Source organism: Onychomys torridus, chromosome 18 (genome assembly GCF_903995425.1).
Source record: "Onychomys torridus chromosome 18, mOncTor1.1, whole genome shotgun sequence".
In the NCBI taxonomy this organism is placed as follows: Eukaryota; Metazoa; Chordata; class Mammalia; order Rodentia; family Cricetidae; genus Onychomys; species Onychomys torridus.
Genome location: NC_050460.1, coordinates 18,755,774 through 18,780,314, shown reverse-complemented (window position 1 = coordinate 18,780,314; position 24,541 = coordinate 18,755,774). Strand labels below are relative to the sequence as shown.

At 41.9% G+C, this 24,541-nt stretch overlaps 1 protein-coding gene across 2 annotated transcripts; it reads left to right on the top strand.

Moving 5' to 3' along the window:
* Positions 1 to 1,484: 1,484 nt before the first annotated feature.
* On the top strand, positions 1,485 to 15,771 carry Ogfrl1 (opioid growth factor receptor like 1). Of its 2 annotated transcripts, none has more exons than XM_036168184.1 (7): positions 1,485 to 1,814; positions 5,829 to 5,915; positions 6,074 to 6,152; positions 8,829 to 8,907; positions 9,014 to 9,080; positions 9,221 to 9,366; positions 14,448 to 15,771. In XM_036168184.1, exons 1-7 carry the CDS (start codon positions 1,557 to 1,559, stop codon positions 15,112 to 15,114), a joined length of 1,383 nt encoding a protein of 460 aa, XP_036024077.1. In that variant the 5' UTR covers positions 1,485 to 1,556; the 3' UTR covers positions 15,115 to 15,771. The 2 variants fall into 2 exon arrangements, with proteins under 2 accessions (XP_036024077.1, XP_036024076.1); XM_036168183.1 differs by having other exon boundaries at positions 6,071 to 6,152.
* Positions 15,772 to 24,541: the final 8,770 nt, after the last annotated feature.

Sequence of the window (24,541 nt, the reverse complement as noted above, 5' to 3'; positions counted from 1 at the left end):
ACCCAGGGCCTTGTGCTTGCTAGGCAAGCGCTCTACCACTGAGCTAAATCCCCAACACCAAACTCAGATCTTATAAGCCAAGAAACTACTTACCTCAGACAGGCATGAACACTCCCTCCCCCAATAATACTGTCTGGCTCTAATTTTGTCTGGGTCTGACAAGAAGGATTTCATCTTAATATCATCAGCTTTTATGATATCCTGACCAGAAAGCTCTTTTGTGTGTATTATGGATCCATTATTAGCTTTAGAGCCAGCCTCTTCTAGTCATAAAGTCATTAAAGGTCAAGCTAGATGCTGCTCTAGAGAGAAAAACCTGGCTTCATTTTGAAGATGAGGGAATTGGGGTCTCAAGAAGCTATGTGACCTATACAAAGTTAGAAACTAAGTGCACCCTACTGCAATGTTTGAAAAGCAGCAACCCTGATTTATCTGTGAGTAGGGCATCCTGCTTGCCTGAGTCTTGCCTAAGCAATACCCACCCACCTACCTTGATGTGTATTTTTTTAAATTGCTAGTTTTGAGTACAATTGACTGATTTAAAAAACAAACAAACAAACAAACAAACAACTAACTCATTTTCTTGGCCGTATTCAATAATGTTTTCTGAGCAGCAAGCATCGCCCAGGCAATGTTCCAGAGCAGAAAACAGTCCCGTTCAGACTCACATGCAGGAAGAGGGCCCCAGCTTCGTGAGATTTGTTTTACACGCTATCATTTTTTCAGATTCTTTGGTTGTTATTTTGCCTTGAAGTATTCTTACCGAATGGTTCCCCTTAGAACCGTGAGTCTGAACCCCACGTAGAACCAGCCTATCTGTGGTACGGATCCTGAGATTTTTCTGCATAAAGCACACATGTGGAGTGGGTACTGTCAAAACTACTCATAGATGGAGTATGCTGGTCTAGTCCTTACTGCTCCTTTGTTTCAAGAGAAGTTTGCTCTCTGGCTGCGGTGACAGATAGCAATGACTTTTACATAGACTTCAGGGACTCTAGGTGGCCCCTAAGTACTGTTCCTGAAGCTTGGATTTCCTGTTTAGAGGGTGCACTGTCACCATTAGCTTTTGTCTTCTGCTGCTGCGGCGGCTAATTTGTCTTCTTCCTCTTGGACTAGCCGGTGGGGGGGCGGGGGCGGGGGCTGATGGAGACACCTCCTTCCACTCTCTGACCTGGGCGGGATCCATCTTCCCGCTTAGCGGGGAGGAGCCCCAAGGGGGGCGGTTCCCGAGCCAGATGGGGCGGGGCAGCATCTGACCCCTGTCCACTCCCGGGGACCGTGGAGGGGGGGCTCGTCCCGGAGGAGCTGGTCGGCGGCGCTCCGGAGTGGGGTTGGCACCTCGGGGGCGGGGCGGCGGCGGGATGGGCGGGATGGGACGCGTGCGGCGGCGGCCCCGGGGCGGCCGGCTCCTCCCCGCCTGTGCGCTGGAGCGCCGGCGGCCGCTCTGAGCTGTGCGGCGCGGGCCGTGCGAGCTTGCCGCCTGCGCCCCGAGCGGAGCGCGGCCATGCCCGGGCCCTAGCGCGCTGCCGCAGCCCGCGCCCGCCGCCGCTTCTTCAATGGGCAACCTGCTCGGCGGGGTCAGCTTCCGCGAGCCCACCACCGTGGAGGACTGCGACTCCACCTGGCAGACCGACTCGGAGCCCGAGCCCGAGCCCGAGCCCGAGCCCGAGCAGCCGGGGCCGGCAGGCGGTGGCGAGGGCCAGGAGGAGCACGACGAACCGGAGCAGCCCGAGCAGCCTCCCGAGAGAGCCGGAGGGCGGCCCCGAGCCAGCCCCGTGCCCGAGGACCATGCCGAGGCGGGGGCCGCCGAGCAGGTAACGCGACCCCCCGGACCCATGGTGGGCCCGGCAGGGCTAAGCGCCCCGGCACCGGGGAGGGGACAGCGCGCGCCCCCCTCGGGGATGCAGGGCGGGATGCTAGGCGTCTGTGGCCCGGGTACTCGACCTGGAGGAGCCAGCGGTGGCTAGGATCGCCTGAGTGGATAGCTGCTGGCCCGGGGCCTTGCTGTGAGCCCCATGGGGAAGTCCCCGCAGGCAAACCCCGACTCCACTCCACTAGGTGTTATCTTTGCCTCTGCAGCGCAGCTGGGTGATGCGAAGGTGGGGTGGGAGGAACCAACCTAAAAATAGAGGATTGTGAGGACCCGGCCGGTGCATGTTACTGTTTGATTTAAAAGAAAAATTATTCAGAACAGGACGGAACTGCAATTGCTGAGCGGCCGGCAAGCTCCCCCTCAGCAGGGGTCCACGGCCTTTAAAAGTATTGCAGTAAGGCTCCTGTGCAAACTTAATATGTCTCCGTTCTTTTCCCCAAGAGGGAGACCTTTCAACGATTTCAAGACATTCCTTAAACATTTTGTTTCACCCCGAAGACTTGTTGATCCAACCAAGCTTAAATCAGTTGACCAATACAGTTAGGCAGGGAGGTTAGAAGAGAGAGAGAGAGATGATGTCCCTTAACCTCATGGCTTTAGAAACTTTTAAATGGAGGAACTGTATTTTTTAAAGAAGTCTGCAGTAGGTTTAATGTTGGTGGTTCTGTATTAGGACTCCCATTTGCCACTTTTGGGAAAATGGAGCCCAAAGTCCGATGTGACTTTAGGGGAAGCAACACCTTGTGAGGAATTCGAAGTCTTCCTATGGGAGCTAATTGCACATGTTATTGAAATGGAATGCAATTTCGGGGTGTGTGCGTGCCATTTTCATTCCCCATTTTGGAGAATTGTGAGCCTTCCAGAGAGACTCTTGCCCAGAGCATAAAAGGAAAGATGCAAACCTAAGTATGTCTGTCGCCAAAGTGAGCGCCTTGGCCCTGATGGGTGGGATCCCGGCCATCCTTCCCTTGTGCTCTGGTTTGCATTCCGCATTGTGCGCTCAACCCTGAGACAGTAATGTGTGCCATATTCCAGTGTTTTATCTTTCCATGTGTCTCTCAAGTAAGTGGCCATCAACAGAAGTTTGGAATATCAGACAACAAAAACGAAACAGGTAATAATCTAATGAACTAGGTCCATCTGTGTCAAATGGTGTGATCACACTTCAGCCAGTGCTCCCCAACCTCAGTAAATGTAGACCACCTCTTAATGGTCACTTCTTCCCCCAGTAGGACTTCTTACACACTACTTTTATTTTATGTTTTAGCTCCTCACCCTGTTTGCTCCTTACTTGGAGTCGTCAGTTCTCCCTTTAAAGTAGGGAGACTAGCTTATTGCCAGTCTGGGTAGTCTACTTGAGTGGACTTTGCTGCCATCCATCTCTCTGTAAGCATTAGACGAAGGATGGTACCATTAACTGAGATGAGGAAGCCTGGGGCAGAAGATGCTTTAGCCATTAAGTCAAGTCTTATCTTAAGTTTTCCATCCAATTAGACATCCAAGTAGAGTAATTAATGTTATCTATAAATAGTCGGCCTAGAATCGGGGCTGTAGGCGGGCACTTAGGATTAGTTGTACTTAAAAATCAGTTCAGGAGGTCATCAGGGAGTCATGAAAGATGAGGACAACCCTTCCCTGGACCAGTGGTTCCCAACATTCCTAAGGCGGCGACCCTTTAATACAGTTCCTCATGTGGTGGTGACCCCCCATTGTAACATTATGTCATTGCTACTTCATAACTGTAACTTTGCTATGAATTGCAATGTAGATATCTGATAATGCAGGATATCTGATATGCAACCCCTATGAAAGGGTCGTGACCCACTGCTGTATACAAAGGTTGTGATTAAGAGGAGGAGCCAAAAAAAAGGGGGGGGGACCAGTGACACCAGAACAAGACTGGAGAGTGTGGCGTTCTGACAGCCAAGTGCTTCTGGGTGGAGGGCCTTAAGGGGTTCAGTGTTGCTGGGAAGCCGTCTGGGGTGATCACTGAGACATGATTTGACCAGACAGAGATTTGAAAAGTTCCTAATAGTCCCAATTTAATGCGATGCTGTGGGCAGAGCCTTATTTAGGTCATGGGATGGGCTCTAGAAGGATAGAGAGTTTGCACAACTCTTTGGTGATGATTTACTTCAAAGGGGAGCGGAGGCGTGGTCTGTACTTGGGGTAGACTTGGGTCAATTGAGATACGATGCGGAAGTTTGGAGAGACTATAGCATGCTTGTTGGTTTCGGGAGTGGTTAGGAAGAGGGAAGTTTTAATGATCTGGGGGGAAAAGGAATCGTAGGCCAGGGTGCAGAATCCTCGCTGAGGAAGTAAGAGTCTAGGATACAGAATTGAACAGGACAGATGCTGGCAGGCTGAAGGATGCGATCATTTATATGGCAGTCTTGGGGAACAGGCAGGACATGAATCATTATCTTCACAGATTATAAAACGAAGATTCAGCTAAGTGATTTGCTTAAGGCCTCACAAATATTAAGTAGCAGAACCAAGACTCACCTTAGTCTCTTGGCTCCTGATCTTGGGTGGTTCATTGATCTTTATAACAGGCTTTTCAAGTTTCCCTCACTTCCATCACGTTCAGCAGGTATTGAAACTAGTTCGGACCCAATTAGGCAGACAAGGAAGCAGCTAGTTCTTGCGCCTTCGTTACTAGGTTCGAGCCTTGTTCAGTTCCTCTAAGCTCCAGCAACCTTGTTTCTAAGATGCAAGCACTAATGAGTGTCAGACCAGGTATGTTGTGAAACTCAAGTGAAGTAATAGACATGGAAGTGTTTTGTAAATGGAAAAGGGCTTTCTGCAAACGCAGGTGATGATTCATGTGGTTGTAGCTCAGGCTAAATAGATTCCGAAACTTGCGAGGCAGAGCTATTTTGAAAAGTGTGGCAAGAACCAGAATTGAAGCTTTTCCTTGCTTATGTAACATGGCCGTGTAGCTGCCGTTAGACATCAGAGGATTTGGTGTTAAAGTATCTCTGTACTTGTAGTAAGAGTGAGAATAACACAACACCACTTCAGAAATGTGTGAAAATTGCTTAGAAGGATGCCAGTCTGTCAACACAGACAGAGGGTAGGAGAGGATGAGAGAACGGATTGGGGGCAGCTTTCTTAATGAATATTCATATTTTAACACCACAGTCTTCACCCCGTTCCATCTCACTGTCCTGTGTGTCACTGGACAAAAGTATTTTGTCATGCATTTTATGGTCTGGATGGCTAGAGTGTCAGACCCGCGTGTTATCCATTGAAAGTGGCGTTCCAGAGGTGGTGGCACTTTGGAAGCAGCCTGAGTGAACTTCAGTCAACGTTCATTCCACCCCAGAGCTTCATCGTGGTTTGTGTATTTATCTCAAGTTTGCTGCTGATTTATAGCCTATTGATCATCGAATGGGTGGACGATTATTCATGTCTTGTATGTTTGTTATGGTGCTTTAAGGGAATTTAGAAAGCTAATTTAGTTTAAGATCCTCCCTTCCTTTCATAAATATTACTTGACTTTCAAGTGTAGCTCGGAGCTGCACATTTAATGAGCATCTTCTGTGTAGAATTGGTTTACCAACTTAACCCTGTCATAGAATTATATAAAGTAAGTTTAGTCATTGGCTCCATTTCGCATCGGCTGAACTGTGTGTTCATTCTGAGTGCTGTTCCGGATCGATACTGGTCCTTAGCGTTTGCCCTCCAAAGGCGTCGAACAGTTTACTGTTTAGTGAATTGAAAGTTTATTATTTAGTGATAGACCTTTGGGCACCAGTTTTTAATGCAAACAAGGAAGTCGTGCCCATAAGCACTATTTGCAAAGCATCTTTGAAGAGACATAATAGTTTTCTTTAACTGAATGGATTGTCGATGCTCGGGGCTCTTTATGGATGTTGAGTGCTTTAGAGTTTGTTCTGGAACTTTCTGAGTATCATTCTTTGTGTAAGTGGAGTTTCACTCTGTGTCTTAGGGTGGTGATCCCACAGAAGCCCCGGCCAAACCAAAGAGGAGCTTCTATGCTGCGAGGGATTTGTACAAATACCGACATCAGTACCCAGTAAGACAACGGGATGCTTTCCCCCCTTAAATGTAATGTCTTGTCTTTCTGTTTTTCTGATTTTACTCTGCTGGTAAGAAAACACGTCAGAAGGGTCCTTGTGCCTTTTTGTGTGTGTTTCCATATACTGGAGATTAATTGATCTTTTCCTTTAGCAGAACTTCAAAGATATCCGATATCAAAATGACTTGAGCAACCTTCGCTTTTATAAAAATAAAATTCCGTTTAAGCCAGATGGTGAGTAAGCCACCTTGGTAAAAAGCAAAGTTTAAGTACTTGCAGATACCTGGGTGTTCTTTCCTTATTCTGGACGTGGTGTATTCCTGCTGCGTTTGTGGGTGGGTTAGCTTTGTTTTGCCTTGCCATGCAGGCTGATGTGTCCCCAGAGTCCAGTGTTTTAGAGTTGTAGTCATCCATTTAGTGAACTGTGGAGAAATAGATACTGGTTAGCCTTACCATCTCATTATCTGTGTGTCATGGCTGTCACTGAAAAGGAAGTAGTAGGGGCAGGCTTTTTGTTTGGTTGGTTTAGTTTAGTTTTGTGTTTTTGTTTTTTTATTTTTGTTTTATTTTGTCTTTAGACTGTTGGTGTGCATGTGAGCAGAGGAGAGATTTGTAGAGCCATATAATTTAGAACGATTAGGTTTTGAAGGGGGTTGCATTCAGCCTTTTGATCTTTAAGGTGCGGTAACTGGGATTTGAAGCCTAAATGACTGACTTTTGCTGGGTCACTAAATTGATTTTAGGGTGGGACTAAGTTCCAGGATCCACTCACTGTTCCTTCTGCTGTGCCAGACCTAGAAATTATTTAAAATATTAGTAAAGATATTGTTGGTTATCTAGAATTACCTTGGCCACTGTTCAAAGTTAAGGCTTGGGAAACTACAGCAATCCCAGTTCAAACCCTGCCAACTAAATGTGCCTCCTCCACAACTGCATAGCCTACCTCATAGCATAGGAGCTTTCCCAAACCCATAATGAAAATTCACAGTTGCTATGGTAATTTGATCACGAACTTGTCAGCCAAAAAAATGAGGCAGCACACTGTACCTCTCAATGGGTGTCTGAATTGTATATAGGCAAAGCAGGAGCCAGATTCTCCTTAGAGATTTGGTGTGTGAGGTGACCAAATTGTCCTGATTCTTGTCATTTGCTCTCAGTGAAAACTGAATGATATTTCTAGTAGTATGAGTCAGCTAGTGAAGGTCCTAGATCAGCGGTTCTCACCTGTATAGGCCATGATGATCCTTTCACAGGGGCCGCCTTAGACCATCGCAAAACACAGATGTTTACATTAAGATTCATAACAATAGCAAACTTATAGTTATCAAGTAGCAACAATAATAATTTTATGGTTGGGGGGTCACCACAACATGAGGAACTGTATTAAAGGGTCGCAGCATTAAGAAGGTTGAGAACCACTGTCCTAGACTGTAAGCTGTGCTGGCTAGCTTGATGTTAACTGATACAAGCTGGAGTCATTTGTGAAGAGGCAACCTTGGTTGAGAAAATGCCCCCATCTGATTGGCCTGTGGGAAAGCCTAGGGCAGTTTCTTGATTGATGACTAACATGGGGAGGCCTACCTCCCTAGGGGCAGTGGATGGTATAAGATATCAAGAGTATAAGCCATGGGAAACAAGCTGGTAAACAGTATTCCTCCATGGCCTCTGCTTCAGCTCCTGCCTTGAGTTCTTATCCTAACTTCAGTTCAGTTATGGACTATGATATGGAGGTGTGAGTGAAGTAAGCCCTTTCTTCCCTGTGATGCTTCTGGTCATGGTATTGGTCTCAGCAATAGGAACCCTAAGAAATAAGCCTTTCAGAATGTTAGGGTCTTAGGTGATTAAGTTGGAAGCAATCTCATGACTGGGTGTGGTATAAGGGAGAGGGAGTCCTGGTAGGATGCCCTGGGGAGCCTTGCCAAAATGGCCAAATCCAATTCTCTTCTACTTTTTGGTGTCCCAGAAGTCTGGAGGCTAACCTGTGGGCATAGATGCAGTTGTATTTGCCACTGTAAAAAAAAAAAAACAGGGGAAAAATGACCCCAGTGTGTTAAACCTATGGCATGATTCAATACAACTTTGCCCACTTCCTGCGAGGGGTCTTAGTGATCTTTGAGGAAACAAGAATGAGATGAGTTGTGGGTTTGTTTGTTTGTTTGTTTGTTTTTTGGTTTTTGTTTTGTTTTGTTTCTCTGTAAGATTAGCTAACTGGCCAATTATAAGGATCTTGACAGACCTGGGAATCAAGAGGATTTTATTAAGTTCTTAGAGGAGAACATGGGCTATAATAAAAGGGCTTACTTTCTACAAGCACAAAAACATGTGTTCTCTCCTAGGCTGCTTTGTTACTAGTGTGACACTCTGAAGAATTTTTTATTATTGTCATTATTAATAATTTGCTAGTATGCAACTTTGAACAAATATACCACTTAACAGCATTGTTTTCGCTGGTAATTATTATTTTTTTGTTAGTCATATGGAGATGATAATGCTGTTTGGAATAGTTTTTCTGCACAGAGGCAGATAGCAACTATGTTAGGCTTTGCAGAATAGTCTAGTGTAACACTCTAGTCTGTGTTGTACTAAAAAGCAGCTGTGGACAGTATATAAATGGTGTGCTTGTCTATGTTCCAATAAAACTTTATTTACAAAATGATCCTTAGCCCATCACTTGCCATCCTCTGCTTTAGAGTACATTGGCCAGTACAGAGTTTTGTAATTTGAGGTGCTGCTATTTTTTTTTAATTAGGCTTATTACAGAGTATATGGCAGAGTATTCCTCTTTTAGGGTGTTCTTGTGTATTGTTTTTAAACTAAATGTTTTAATAGAGAACTCAAGTGATTTGTATGTTAAAATGCTATCACCATATTTTCAATGAGTGGTTCATTTTCTAAATATTTACCATTTAGGTGTTTACATTGAAGAGGTCCTAAATAAATGGAAAGGAGACTATGAGAAACTGGAACACAACCACACTTACATTCAATGGTCAGTAAAATGTTCTCTACCTTGAACTGTGTCCTGTTTAATCATGTGTTCTCAAGACAATGTCAATTGAAAATTTTTATTTTATTTTATTTTTTTAACAAACTAGGCTCTTTCCCCTGAGAGAACAAGGCTTGAACTTTTATGCTAAAGAGTTAACTACATATGAAATTGAGGTAATGCAAGCTCAATTCATCTTACATGAGGTAGCCAAATAATATCTTTATAATATATTATAAAGTATATAATAATTACCTTATTGTCCTGATAGCTACTGGGTCATTTCAAGTGACTTTTTCCCTCCTTCTTATATTAGGAATTCAAAAAAACAAAAGAAGCAATCAGAAGATTCCTCTTGGCTTATAAAATGATGCTGGAATTTTTTGGAATAAAGCTGATTGATAAAACTGGAAATGTTGCTCGGGCTGTAAATTGGCAAGAAAGATTTCAACATCTGAATGAGTAAGTGGAGCTCCAGTGGTAAGCCAGTGGCCTTTTCCTGTGGCCCCATTCTCCGCAAAGCAGGATACCTAGCCATTGGGCACAGGGCTGGCTAGCTGCTGGACACTGAAATAGCTTGTCATTGGGCAAGCTAACTGTTGGGCATAGAACTAGTTAGACCCTGGGCATAGGAGCAGCTAGCCTTTGGGCATAGGGATTCCTAGACATTGAATAGGACTACTAGATGTTGGGCATAGGACTAGCTAGATGATAGGCATAGAATAGGAAACAAAATCCAGTCAGAAATGCATTTATTCCTTCTTGTCCATTCTAAAGGCAAGCACAGAAACTCCAAAGGACAAATTCTTCATAGAGCATTGGCTATTTTGCTCCAGAGCAGTCTCTTCCTGAATCCTCTGCCTGCAGCCAAATGTGGCTTCTCTTGGTCTATGTGCCACGTTTCAGGGAGTTTATAGTTATTGCTTGCTTGTAGTTTTTCATGTATTCTCTCCTAGGCTGTAGGCTGCTTGCGGTACAAACTGTTTCTAATATCTTCATGCATGCATATGTCTTAGATTAAATTCGTGACTGAGGTCTATGATGTATAAAAATGGTCTCAATCAATGTGGCCATACTTCTAACTAAAACAGAGGGAAAGTTATCTTCATGAGTTATGGAAAAGACAAATACTCATTTCTGGTTAATTCCAAAATCTATAAAGGAAAATTTATCAGCTTCCTTGGATGAGTTTAGCTGTACTCTTTTGCTTGACTATGTATAATGGTAATTAATACTTATCACCAAAGTTTAGTTTTAAAAATATTCATATGCACCCTGGGTTTTTTTCCCCATTTTTAATTATAGAGTGACTTATGAGTACTGGACTATAAAACCAACAATTTTAAGAAACTTTTTTTAGCACCTTGTAATTAGCTGAACTGGGCAAGTATTAAGGGAAGAAGAACCAACATACATGATTTCTCTTTGGCAAAAACAATCAGAGTCTTGGCATCAGCTCTTTAAATCTTTCTAGAATTTACCCTTGCTTTGGTAAAAAAAAAAAAAAAAAAAAAAAAAGTAGAACTGTTAGTGTTGGGGCATCTTTTTTCTTTGTTGTAAGTAACACTATTAAAATAGTAGCTTCTGCTAGTGCCTTGCAAATATGGGCATGAGGCTTTACACTCCTGACTGGAGACCCGTTAACTTAGAAAACTGAGGTTAAGTTGGATACATAAGCTATTTAAAGTGCAGACGTCTATAGGGCTGCCTGTGTCGTGCAGACACCCATGGCTGGGTGGTTTCTAAGGCAACTTTGTCACACTGTTGGAGAAAGCTGTGTGCAAGTCAGCCTTGAGCGGAAAGGGAGCACACCTCACTGCTTGTGTGCTCGCCACTGTCGTTTTTGTTTGGAATGACAGTCTGGTTTGGCACATTGTTGTTGAAGTTATAAATCCTGGACAGAATATGATCAAAGGCTTAAATCCTCCCCAGGGTATCACTGTCAGCTCTTTTCATTTATAGCCAAAAAACAGAGCCCTTGCTGAGGGCTTGATTTAATTAGGCTGTCTCTCCGCCTCAGTTGGAGTGGCCTGAATTCACAGCCTTTTCCGTTCCGTCCTGTCCCACCTAGCAACCGCTCCTCCTGTCCCTCCCGTGTCTCTCTGCTTTCCTGGCTCTGGATGGATGAACTCTCCTAGGAGAAAAAAGATTTTAAAAAATTGAACAAAACATTTTATGTGTGTATATGTCTGCCACATATGTGCAGATGCCTGCGGAAGTCAGAAGACCGGTGGGACTGGTGTTCCAGGCAGTAGTGAACTGCCTCCTGCGGGTGCTGGGAACCAAGTCTGGATTCTCTGCAAGACATTTTGAGACAAGGTCTCTGAGTCCAGGCTGACTTCAAATTTGCCTTCCTCCTGGCACTGTTTCCCAAGTCCTGGGATGTCAGACACATGCCACTGCAACCTGCCCATTGCCAAAAGGTTTTATTGATTGTTTTTTGAGCAAATGATGTGGAATGACATAAACATATATCCTCTATTTTCATTTTCATTTGGATCCTTCTGCAATTTATTCTTAAATGTCACTGCTTATATGTGATTGAAGCTGTGTGGCATCTTGAACTTTTTAGAATAGGCCGGGATTTGGTTATATTTACAGCTCAGTGGAGGAAAACTGTTTAATCAGAGTAACACAGAGTAACATTGAGTGAACAAGTGACCGTGATAAAATAGAGTGGTGAAATCTGTTCAGGCATGGAAGTACAGATATGCAGATCCACCACCAAGATGCTCTTCAGGTCGTTTGCAGTGAGCTGTACTGAGTCTTGTTTGAGGTTTTGTTTCCCTCCCATGTTCTCTCCTTACTGACCAGTCTTCAGCCGAATCAGCCCGTCCTCTGTCTGTACAGCAGCACTTTCTCTGTTCCCTGGTGTACAAGTCCAAGGCTGTGCACAGTTCCAGCAGGAGCTGACTTCTCTTTCTACCGATTTGCCTTTTGTTGTGACACTTATTTCAAATGGTCCCCAAACGCCCAATATCTTTGTTTTATAGATGATTTCATTCTAGAATCCTGATCATTATTTTCTTCAGCTCAGGTTTTTCACTTTTTTTACCGTTACATAAATACTTCAACTTGTGAACGTGTAGATACAAATGAATGTGTATGCAGATACGCAGTCTCCTGTCCATCTGAGGGTGGTTGTGTTGAATGTGTATGCAGATATGCAGTCTCCTGTCCATCTGAGGGTGGTTGTGTTGAATGTGTATGCAGATACGCAGTCTCCTGTCCATCTGAGGGTGGTTGTGTTGAATGTGTATGCAGATACGCAGTCTCCTGTCCATCTGAGGGAGGTTGTGTTGCAAATCTGGTATTTGCTTAATCGTGTTGCAGGTTTTGTCAATAAGTTCTTTCAGTATCAGAACTCTACATTAATGAGACAGCTACATCAGCCCTGATGCTAGTGGCATGGCGTCTTAATGTTACCCCAGTCACATTGTCTCAAAGCACACTATAAAATATGAATTTGAGGCTGAAGAGATGACTCAGGAGTGAAGAGCAGTTACCGCTCTTGCAGAGGATTGGGGTGTGGGTCCCAGCACCCATGTGGGATCTCAGTGACTACAACTCCAGTTCCTGAGAAATCTGGCACCCTCTTCCCACTTCCCTTGACACCTGCACACACATGATGCATATAAACTTACACAGAGGCACACAGCCACATTAATGAGCTTTAAACAAAATCAGATATTACAGATTCATAATACTCAGACATAAGTCTAAGTTTCACCTTTCAGATTAAAAAAATTAAATTCTAAAATAATACTTTTGGGACAAACATCCAAAAGGATGGAGGTGATAAAATTTGTGTGGTTTATCTTTCCCAGGAGTTGGTTAGCTCAAATAATTAAGATTTTTATTTTGTCTGTATTTTCTCATTGAAATATAAGATCTACTAAGATCATGGAATTACATACTTCTGTATCTCAAATAATTTGACGTCTTTCTCCAGCATTCCCAGATGATTAGGTAATTACTTCTAATTAAAAGCTCAAGCGCTTTTGGAAGCTGGGGCAGATACGTGAAGTGCTTTCAAGAAAGTCTGATGTCTGTTCTAAAACGGGGTTTAGGGAGTTGGAAGTGAGAGCTAGAGTGCTGACTGTATTGTGTAGCGGTTTGAGGTCAATGCATACCTGACCTGTTACTGTCAGACATGGTTCCGTCATGGGGCTCTAAAGGGCTTGGCCAGGGATGTGCATGAAGGCAAGTGTGTTCAGCTGAACAAGGCAGGGGAGGTTGGTTGCGACTTGTGACAAAGAAAATTGGAAAGCGCTAATCCGAGAATGCCCTGCATTTTAAAATAAAAAGGTCTATGTGTCTGTCCTGTGGGGAAAATCCATGTTTGGAATCGGGGATGTTATGAGTAAGATTTAAAGCTTTTTAGTAAGGGAAGGGAGGTGAGAACAGAAAAGATGGAAGAATCAGGTTAAGCCGAATGTAGATAGTGTTTCTTGGTGCCAAATCCTATCTCTGTAGATAGTAGTAGTAATAATAACGCTAAGAGCCAAGGGTGGTGGGTGAGACATGCTTCTAATCCCAGCCCCAGGGAACTGAAGACAGGCAGATCCCTGGGGGTCACTGGCCAACTAGCCTAGCCTCCAGGAGGCCAATAAGAGGCCCAGTCTCAAAAAACAAGGCGAGTGGTGACAGAAACAGTGCCAGAGGGCACATATGTACATGTCTGTATACTTGCTCACACGTGCACCTGTGCACCCCAAATAGTTCTACATAATGTCCAATATTTCCTGAGTTTGTCCATGTCTTTCATTTGTATCATCTCCTTTGATTTTTTTTTTCACAACAGTGCAGTTAGAGTGTGTTCCCTTTCCCCCATTTTACAGATGGAAACACAGAGGCTTAGGTGGGCATTGTAATTTCTCATTGCAATTGAGTAACAAAGCCAGGATGTGACAGGCTAGAAGGCCCATACTCTGTCAAATGCTAAGGTGTTTTCTCTCAAGTCAGTTCTGCTTCTTCCACTGCTCTCCTTGTGACTTATTCTATCTGGCAGATTTTGCTGGTCAGTTGGTGCTATTAATTCAGCTGTTAGCTGCTGCGTCTCTGTTTAGCCCTGGCTACCTGTGATGAGTAGCATACATCCATGATGTTGCAAGCATGGAAGGACCCCGTGGATGCCTGAAGTCACAGATTACATAGAGCCCTATACGTACTCTGTTTTGTTCCTGTAGATGCACATGCAGGATGAGGTTTATACGTTAGACGTGGAAAGGCGGTGATAACCAGTAATAAAGCTGGTAAGATATGACTCTAGTAAGAGTTACGCACATGTGTCTTCATGGTTTGTGCCATCCTTACTTCTCAGGGTGATGTCAGCTCACCTGATGCTTGGCTGTTTGTGCAAGCTGCTCTTGTAGATCACTGGTCCCCAGATCCATTAATAAACAAGCGAGGATACATTCAATTCCAGTGTATTTCCGTGAAGAGTCGTTTAAAGAGGGTAGTTTTGTTTTTACCTTGCAGTTTCACATAGGTTCTGTTACACCAAGGCCTCAGAGTTAAATGCATTCTATTCTCTCTTTCAGGTCCCAGCACAACTATTTAAGAATTACACGGATTCTGAAAAGCCTTGGTGAGCTTGGGTACGAGAGTTTTAAATCTCCTCTCGTAAAATTTATTCTCCATGAGGCTCTGGTGGAGAACACTATTCCCAACATTAGGCAGAGTGCTCTGGAGTATTTTGTTTATACAATTAGAGACAGAAGAGAGAGGAGAAAGCTCCTGCGCTTTGCCCAAAAACATTACACTCCATCAGAGAATTTCATTTGGGGGCCGCCTAGAAAAGAACAGCCAGAGCGAAGCAAAGCCCAGAAAATGTCTACTCTACCCACTTCAGGTTCGAACAGTCAAACTTCTGTGCACAAGAAATCCAAGGACTCCAAAAATTCCTCAGTAGCTATTCACCCAAATAGCAAAACTGTGGAGGAAAAAAAGGGGCCCTCTAGAGAGGCTGGGGAGGAGACCAGCAAGCCAAGCCCAGAGTCCCACAGTGAAGATGCCAAGCCAAGAAACACAGAGAAAGATGGTGCTGCTGAAGAATCAGATTCTCCACCCGAGAAAATAGTTCCTGATACCACAGGGAACGGGGAATGTCCAACATCCTCTGAAAACACCAGAGACGGGGAAAACCAGAGCAAAGACTTGGAAAATCCTGAAAACACCAGTTGCCACGATGAGGTAGTATCCCAGTGAATTGTCACAAACCCACACATAAGTTCTGGTTAAGGAAGTGAAAACTACTGTCTAATTTATCCTGAAGAACAGAGATGAGGTCACATTTGAAATGTTAGCCACCTGTGACTTGCCGTCAGCCCTTCGTTCTTGTTTGTATTTTGGATGACAGTAAAATTGGATATTTAATAAGAAGTTTTTAAGACCAAATCCAATAAAAGAATATATTTAGGATGCATTTCCAAATTCTGTACACAGTCGTCACTTTACAAATATTTTCAAGTTATCTAGAACGAATCGAGTAGCATTTGGTACTCAACCTGTTCTCTGGAGAGATTCATGTGGAAATCAAGACCCTGTCATGACGCATTGCCCCTGGCTTTAGATTCATTCTGAAGTTGGAAGGATGAAGTTGGGTCTCCTCAAATGTTGCAGCACCTCGGTGTTCTTAGCTCGGGTTTCTGCAGTGGCTGCTGTTCCCACTTGTCCGTCATCCTGTTTTGCCCCCTCTTCTGGCTCGAACCGCCATCATTGTCGGCTTCTGTGAGTTTTCTAGGACACATTAGGACCCTCTCCTATGCCGACATCCAGGTGGAAGACAGGGACATCTTCTTCCTGGATTTCTGATTTCAAGATTTTTTTCTTTAATGTTTAGAATAATAAAAAATATTTTCAGTATTAATTGCTTAGAAAAGATTTGTATATGTGTGTGAAAAAACATAGAACAAAAATAGACTTTTTTTTTTGGTGGTTGATGGTGGGTGCAAATCACTGAGGAGTGGTTATTTTTTTAAATCACAAAAATTACTCATTTTTTTGTAAAGCTGTTTCCTCACACTGTCAACAAACAATTTTGTCTTTTGAGCCATTAGTGTATTGATGCCATGAGCATTATGGGATTCCTGATGTCCACAGAGTCTATATGTATGTGTGTATGTGCATATTTAGTTTGTGATTTTGGACCCGAGAACAGTTTGCAGTTACATACATTCACTTTTAGTAAGTACTAGATACATTGCATCACATTGCCTAAAAGTTTTATTGTGCACAGTTGTTGCTAATGATTACAGATCTGAAGACAATCAGAAACACTGTGATGGAGACGTCAAAACATTCATACAAACACAGACAAAGCAATGAACAGAGAATAATTTTACTTGTTTTTATTTAGCAAGGAATTGACTTTTTAAAATCTCTCTTAGGCTTTTAAGTAATGTCCTGTATGCTTTCACCACCACCCTCCTGCCCCAGGGAACTTTTGCTGTTTCCTCTTTCTAGCACACCTAGCACATAATCATCTTGTTGGCTTTTTCCACCCACGTGTTCCGTGGTGATTCCTACAGAATACGCCTATCAATCTTATGCTTTTAGAAATAAGGTTTTATTGTTTTTTAATTTACACACCAAAGCCCAGTTGCTTATCCCCGATTGTGTGTGTGTGTGTGTGTGTGTGTGTGTGTGTGTGTGTGTGTGTGGCACTGGTGTTGTGTGTCATATCCCAGTAAGAAAGGAAATGCTTCATCATTTAGTTACCACAATTTGACAGCTTTAGTTTGTTCCGATCTGCACAGGGTTCAGGCATGAAAGAGGACTATAAGTTAGGCCGAATTGTAGGGATATGGTCAATTTCATTCAAAATACCTTAATTTTGCACACACAAAGAAGCGTTCAGACCACTTGGGATATAATATAAGAAACTTGGGATCAGGGGTCCTGGGGAGATGTCTCAGTGGTTCAGAACATTGCTGCTCTTCCAGAAGACCAGGGTTCAGTTCCCAGCACCTGTACTGGGTGGTTCACCACCGTCTCTAGTACCAAGGGATCTGACTCCTTGTTTTGGCTTCCAGGGGAACTGCATGCATATGGTGCATGCACACACACACACACACACACACACACACACACACACACACACTCATAAATAAGTTTTTTTTTTTAAAAATAAACATAGGTCAGATACTAAAAATATTTTTTTTTAAATAAGATACCAGAAACTAATCTGAATCACTTAGAAATTATGGTATACCAGACCCCTTAGAAATGAAAACACTTAACAATTTAGATTTTAGACTATTATTCCTTATTAATTATTTTTTTAGCTTGTGCTGTTTAATTTCAGAATATTGAGTCCCAAGAGGAGAGCTCCTGGGCTTCCATCTGCAATAGTGGCCTTTTCTCTACAATGGTTATTTAAGCTTCATATTCATAAAGCGGCAATGTTTCCTACATTTAAATAATAAATAGTAAATAGCAGTGAGAATAACTCAGTGCAGAACAAGTTAAAGGAAGTCATTCCTTTTGCTAATAAAAATTGAACATCTCAATTTTTTTCTAGTAAGAGTACTTTGTACATTTAATAGTTTTTTAACATAAGATCTGTAGATGGTGTATTTCTGAGTGTGTTAGATATCAAAAACCCCTCTGAATTTGATTTCTGTGTTTTGTGTTTTGCAAATTACCATATGCTTACAAAAATTTACTAAAAAGCTATTCCAGAAAAATGCTGTATAGCATGGCCAAGTAGCTAGATGCATGGCTAAGCATCTGCAGGTGTTCTCATATGGTTTTTGTTATGCCGTGGGCTGTAAGGATGCTAAGTGTTGGCTATTGATAAAACTACATCTCACAGCAAATAGATGTCATATTGCTTGGTTAGTCTAGTGCATTTCTAATATTTTTGTGCTTTTGTATTTCAGAGGAAAAAAATATGTGAAGATATTTTGAAATACTGTAAAGTGATAAATAATTATATATTTCTGTATGGTGGAGATGTTTCTGACATTCAGATTATTGTATCATTCTGCATTTTTGAACTCGATCTTACAGAAAATTCTAAATAATTATGGTGGATGTAAAAACTATGTGCTTCCTCTAAATTAGGTCTAGTTGTCAATTCTAAAATTACATGATATAGTTTTATTTTGTTGTAAGTTTTGAAACTATACTTTTTGTTTTTAAGGAGAGAAAGTATATAACTCAGGAGTTACTAAGAAAGTTCTAAGGTTTTTTTCTTTCTTTTTTTTTTTTGTTCCATATATAAATACATGAAGATGTAATAAAACTTGTCATAGCCATGATGCTTTGTGTCATGCTCTCCTGATTATCACAATTTTCTAGGGATGAAGGTAGGATGGGGTAAGGAGGAAAAGAAATACAGTGTACAGTAAGGTAGTCCTTAAAAAGCATTTTGGTTAAAATAAATAAATAAATAAAATAAAAAAACTTACATGCCAGATGGTTAAAAAAAAAGAGTTAAATGAACAGAGAATATTTGGTTAATTGTTTTAAAGTCAACATTTCCCATTTCTGATAAAGTGATTGAGTCAAGCAACTTTAAAACTATCCCTAGGCGCCTCTCAGATTCGTGTTTTGTAAAGACAAGAAGAACATTTTCAAATCTTATAATTACATCCACAGCTCTTTAATGACTATTTGGAATAAGATCCCCTGTTACAGGAGTATTGGTGAATAGTTGTTTCCCCCCCCCCCACTTAGAATAATTTCCTTTGCCTTTCAGTGTCCGTGTGTGCATGTGCGTGTGTGCGCGTGCGTGTGTGTGCACACACCCACTAGGATGGGATGAAATTTGATGTGCTAGATTAATTCAAGGCAAGAGTAGTTTTGGAGAAAGATGGCTGGAGTGAGTGTTGGACCAGGAACCTAGCAATGCTCATCTTACTCTTTGAGCCCGTAATGTTTATTGCAGGAACAGATTTGTGTGGGAAATTTCTAGGGTGACAGTGAGTACTACCCTGCCTCCTGCATTGTTCTAGTGAGTCAGCCCACCCAGCAGATTGTGTTTCAGGGACAGGCTGCTTTTAGAAATCTCATTATTGAAATTAATAATATGAATGCCTAGAGGTTTCAGATGTGCCTTAATGAACGAAAATGGTTTTCCTTCAGAAGTTTACATTGTTATCTCATTATAAACTCTTGTCACGAGTGTAAGTCGTGTTAATAAAATTTAAGTTGGTGCTTTATCATTTTGGAGAAATTACCACTTAATGGCAAGAGCACCAATTCTGAAAGTATATTCACCACAGTATTCAGCAACATGTCACCTTTGCCCAAAGGGTTCAGAGAAGCAATGATTCCCGTTATTATGTTACTTTCATGTTTCTCGGTTCTTTTACATGCTGGCTATGTGAGGCATCCTTGGGTTGCTACGGGTCATAGTGATCTGTTTTACTTTCTGTGCTTGCATTCAGATGGCTACATAAAATGGAATGTTATTAGAGAAATTAAAGTCTCCATTCTAGTAGTCATTTTGAGGAGTCCGAAATTAGTTTGAAAAACCTTCATGTTACATCCTTAGTAGACATAAAAGGCTTGTTCCTCATTTCCCCCAGATTAGAGAAAGTATTCAGTGTCATATGCTTTTGCCGATTCTGTTGTGAAATTTATTGTTTTGGTTATTTGTGGAAAATAGCTTCCTTTTTTTTCTTCTTGAATTAAAGTTTTCACGTGGAAAAATCTTGTGATGAATTTGTATTGTGGCCCTAACCCTGGCTCGCTGGAAATGGAGTTCAGAGAAGGAGAGGTGGTTAAGATTAATGTGGGCATCTTGGAAGGCAGAGCAAGCCCCTTTCATGGGTATGGGGTTGGCGGAGGGGGGGGGGGGGGTGAGGGGGGTGTCTTCACAGGTGTAGTTAGATCATGAAGCTGTCCAACCTGTGACCTCTGCTGACTAGGGATGATAGGCCTTCTTGGACCCCATGCCTAATTTCAACCAGTGTTGTTTTTCACAGAATATTTGCTATAATTTATTTGCTACCATTTTATAGCAGTTTAGAAATTTATGAGTAAATGGGCATCTGCTATGTAAACTAGTTCTATCATTATATCTCTCCTGGGAGGCACTAAATATCACCCTTCACCTTGGTTCTTTAATCAAATTTCTTTTGAGCTGTTCTCCCATAGGATTATTGTATTAGCCAGGGCTAATTAGCTAGAGGGCTAGAGCTTAAAGAATATATATCTATATATTCTTATACCAGAACTTTTAGAATACATGTATTCTGTTGGTAGACAATGTTTGTCTAAGAATCCTGTAGGTCCAAGAATCCTGTAGTCATCCAGTCCTTGAGGCTGGATCACTCAGCTCCTCTTCAGTATACGCTGGAGTCTGTAATGCCAGTGAAGGAAGGGACTTGCCATCAAGAGCAAGCAGACTGAGAGCGAGCTTCCTCCACCCATGTCCTTTATCTAGGCTGCCAGCAGAAGGTGTGCCCCAGATTAAAGGTGACTCTTTCCACCCCAAAAGATCCTGGTTACAGGTGGGTCTTCCCACCTCACAAGTTTGTTTAAGAGAAAAATTCCCACGGGTGTGCCCAGATGCTTGGGTTTTACTTAATTTCAGATGTAGTTGACAACCAAGAATAGCCATCATACTTACATTTTTAAAACAATAACATCATCATCAACAACAAAACCCTTCTTGTAAAGCGGTTGTGAGAGGAAGCTTGATCTACACTACTTGTTATTCTAAAATATGTTTTAAATCATAGCATCTTAATGAAACTTAAGTTTGTGAACTACAAGCAACTAAGGAATGCTGTGTGAGAGAGAAATAGTTTTCCCCAGAAAAGAGCATACTAATTGATAATCCAATATGGTCATCACTGAGAACATATGCATACAAGTAGCATATGGACTGAGAAGATTGTATTTATAGTCTTTAGGGATGTGTGTGTGTGTGTGTGTGTGTGTGTGTGTGTGTGTGTGTGTGTACACCACATATGTATAACAACAGGAAAAGAGGCCATGAATGTGAAGGAGGGAGAAGAAGGGGGTGGGTACATGGGAGGGTTTGGAGGGAGGAAAGGAAAAATGGAAATGGTGTAATTATTTTCTTAAAAATTCAAAAAGAAACTATGGAGCTTATATTAACTAGAGAACCCAGTTATAGAAGATACTTTTAGCCTAAGGAATGCTCAACAACTGGGCCAAATGAGCATATTTTCATACTAACTAATACAGTTTTATGTGAAGAAAAGGACAGCAAATGAGAATAAATATTAGAAACCTCCAAGACATTCCTGAATCTAAGTTACTGCCCATTCGAGAATTATTTGAAGCAGGTGAGGAATGGGTTGGAGATGCTGTGGGGTATCCTGTAAGGATGGGCTGGGTGCTCTGTGGCGAGGTGATCAGCGATTGGTGGAGAGGTAGACCCATTAATACTCTCCGTGAACTGTGAGTTCCACACTGACACCTTCAATTAGGCTAATGGGATGAGTCAAATGATCAGTTCCAAATTAAATTCTTTTTATGTGCAGACAAGCAGGGTCGTTCAGATGACTTGATGATAGGTGGCAGATGGAGTTCCTGTCTCCCACATTGTCTCGTTGTCTGCATAGTAAATGCATGGCATTTCAACTAAGAACCAAGGGAGGGCCAGAGAGAGAGCTCAGGGGGTAAAGGTGCTTGCTGCTGAGACTGACAACCCAAGTTCTATCCCTGTCAGCCATGTGACGGCCTCCACAAGTGCATCGTGATGTTCTCACACTTGCATGCTCACAGGTGCGTGTGTGCTCACACCCAGAGTAAATGAGAAACTGTGAGAGCAGAATGTTACGTCCCTGGATACGTTTTTAATGATAATTTTTTTTTAAAAGGCTTCCTCTTGTTTCCTGATTGACATACTGGTCCATCCTTTATGTTACCTAAGGAGATAAAAAGGATCATTGTTAAGCAGGGCGGTGGTGGCGCACGCCTTTAATCCCAGCACTTGGGAGGCAGAGCCAGGTGGATCTCTGTGAGTTCGAGGCTAGCCTGGTCTCCTAAGCGAGTTCCAGGAAAGGCGCAAAGCTACACTGAGAAAACCTGTCTCGGGAAAAAAAAAAAAAAGGGCAGGGGGAAGGTCATTGTCAGGTCTCTAGTATTTCAGATATCTTAGGGAAATGGGTGTACTTCTTCTAAAGATGTGGGTTTTCCTTGTCCAATCCCCTGGGAGTCACTGGGCCTTCTCTGCACTCTGTATTCAGCTTTAGTGTTGAACGTGCTTTGCATGTTTGTTACTGCAAATACCATGTGTGTATGGTAAAAGTTGTAACCAGTTTCTGGAAATGTATGGCACTTCGAGATTCTTCTTTTATAATTCTGTGACTGCGTAGCAGAGTTATGCCACACGAGTCTAAAGAGCAGTAGTTTCTGTTGCTAACTGCTGTATATTGTTTCTGAATAATATATTTAGACTTATTTTAGATTGTTATTTTTAGTAACTACTGTGTTTAATAACTATTACGCCCTGTAACTTAATAAAAGCCAGTTAACCTGAGGGAGCACTTTAGTATTGTGCTGTAGTACACTGTGTTGATTTTGCATGATTAAAATATTTCTAAAGAGCTAGAAAAAAAGATGTGCTGTTTTCCAGTGACTAAGTGTTAATTTTTTTAATGCTTAACATCTAAGATTATCTGCTTTATCTTCTAAAATAAATATTTTACTATGCAGGGTAAAATCTTATTGATGTGAAATTTTTATTGTGAGATTTCATGTGGCAGAGCATATACACACATACCTGGATATGTAGCTTGCTTTCTTTTTCATTTCTCTCAATGCAAATTCAAGATGTATCTGTACAGGTTAATGAATATGAATAGCTAATGGAGATAACACTTTTTCATTTAAGCAGAATAAAGTTTATAAGAAATCAAGTTTTTGTGTAAGAAAAATGCAGTCATGAGATACACATGAGGAGGAGACTCTAGTGGGTCTCAACCTTCCTAACGCTGCGACGCTTTAATACAGTTCCTCATGTTGTGGTGACCATCCCCTCCCCCACATAAAATTATTTTATTGTTACTTCATGACTGTAATTTTGCTCTTGTATGAATAGTAATGTAAATATCTGATATGCAGGATACCTGATATGTGACCCCTGTGAAAGGGTCATTTGACCCCCAGGGGGTCACAACCCATAGGTTGAGAACCACTGCTGTGGAGTCATAGGGTGATGTGGATCAGACTATTTGAACTGGGCTGCACTAACCTGTTTGTGCAGAAAAGGATGGGATTGAAGAACTAAGAGCAACTTGTGCTAGGAGACGAGGTCCCCTTGTACACAAGGGAGAGGAGGACAGGACAGTGTAACAGTCACAGGGGTGGCTGAGCACGATGTGAACCAACAGAGAGGATGCACATTGAAGGCAGTGTAAAATCTGGTAAAAAAAAAAAAAAAAAAAAAGGTTCTCAGGCTTGGCAGGGATGTAGGATGAAGCCCACTTCTCTCTCAGAGTGTAATATTCAATAAAAGAAAGGCCTTGTAAAAAAATAGTCACGACATATTCTTCATTTTTCCAGTGCACACGACACCAGCATATGTATATTTTAGAAATAAAAGAAAATTCCTACCTGGAAAAAGTGCTGAGAACATTTTTGTGTTGTGGGGTTGGGTGTGAGGGGGTGCTGTTAATGGTTTTAGGTTTTGAATGGTGACTGAATCATCAGACTATTACAAAGGAAACATAAGGATTATCTTGCCCCTTAGATTATCCTCATGAATATGTAGGATTAATTGGAACGACATTTTAAAATAGGACACCAAAAAGAAAGATTAGAGAGCCACAAGGCTTTGATTTGATGGCTCAGGAATACAAGGTTTATTAATTTTGCTGTAATAGTGAGCATGTTCTACATGGATAATGTTATGTATGCATTCAACACTTCTAAGAAACATGCAAATGCTTAAATGGTGTATTAGGTATTTTTTGTTGGGTTTGAGCTGATTGATTTAACCCACCCTCAACTTTGGAGAAGGAAGAGGTCTGTAAGCGGAAGGATGAGTCAAGTGAGGTCACACTTGGGGGACCTGAGAACCTAGACATGGGTAGTATAGCTGCTAGGAGAGAGACGCCTAAGGAAAGTCCTGGAACAGGGAGAAGGAAGGGCCAAAGGTGTATAAACCAAAATAAATACTGTAAAGTTTACTTTTAATTCTAATGTACTTCTTAGAAAAGCCTCCATGGGGTATATAAAATAGGTGGTTTATATCAGATGTGTTGATATAAACAGGCAGAAATCTTTTCCATTGTAAATACATGAAACATCTTATTGTTTCATCAATAATTAATTGTCGGGAATGGCTTATAACCAGAGGATGGTCTTGGCTTCTCTTGGGACATTATTTGATTCCTATTGAAATCAGGACATTTTAATTTGTAACCCTCCAAATGGATATTCACTTCATGTCTTAATAGGAGGCCACTTAAAAGTTAAGTTTAAAAATATGCATGTAATTAATTCTCTGAGCATGATGGCTTAACTGCCATTATTTTCATAAAATTAGGAGCTTGAATAATCTTGGCTGATAGTCACACTTTGAAATTCTAAACTCTAGGCATTGACACACTGTGCATTGAAAGGGGCCTTATGTAGCCTTTCTCCCCTAAGAATGTCATACAGATATTATCAACACAATCTGAAATAAATTCACATTGACTTGGAT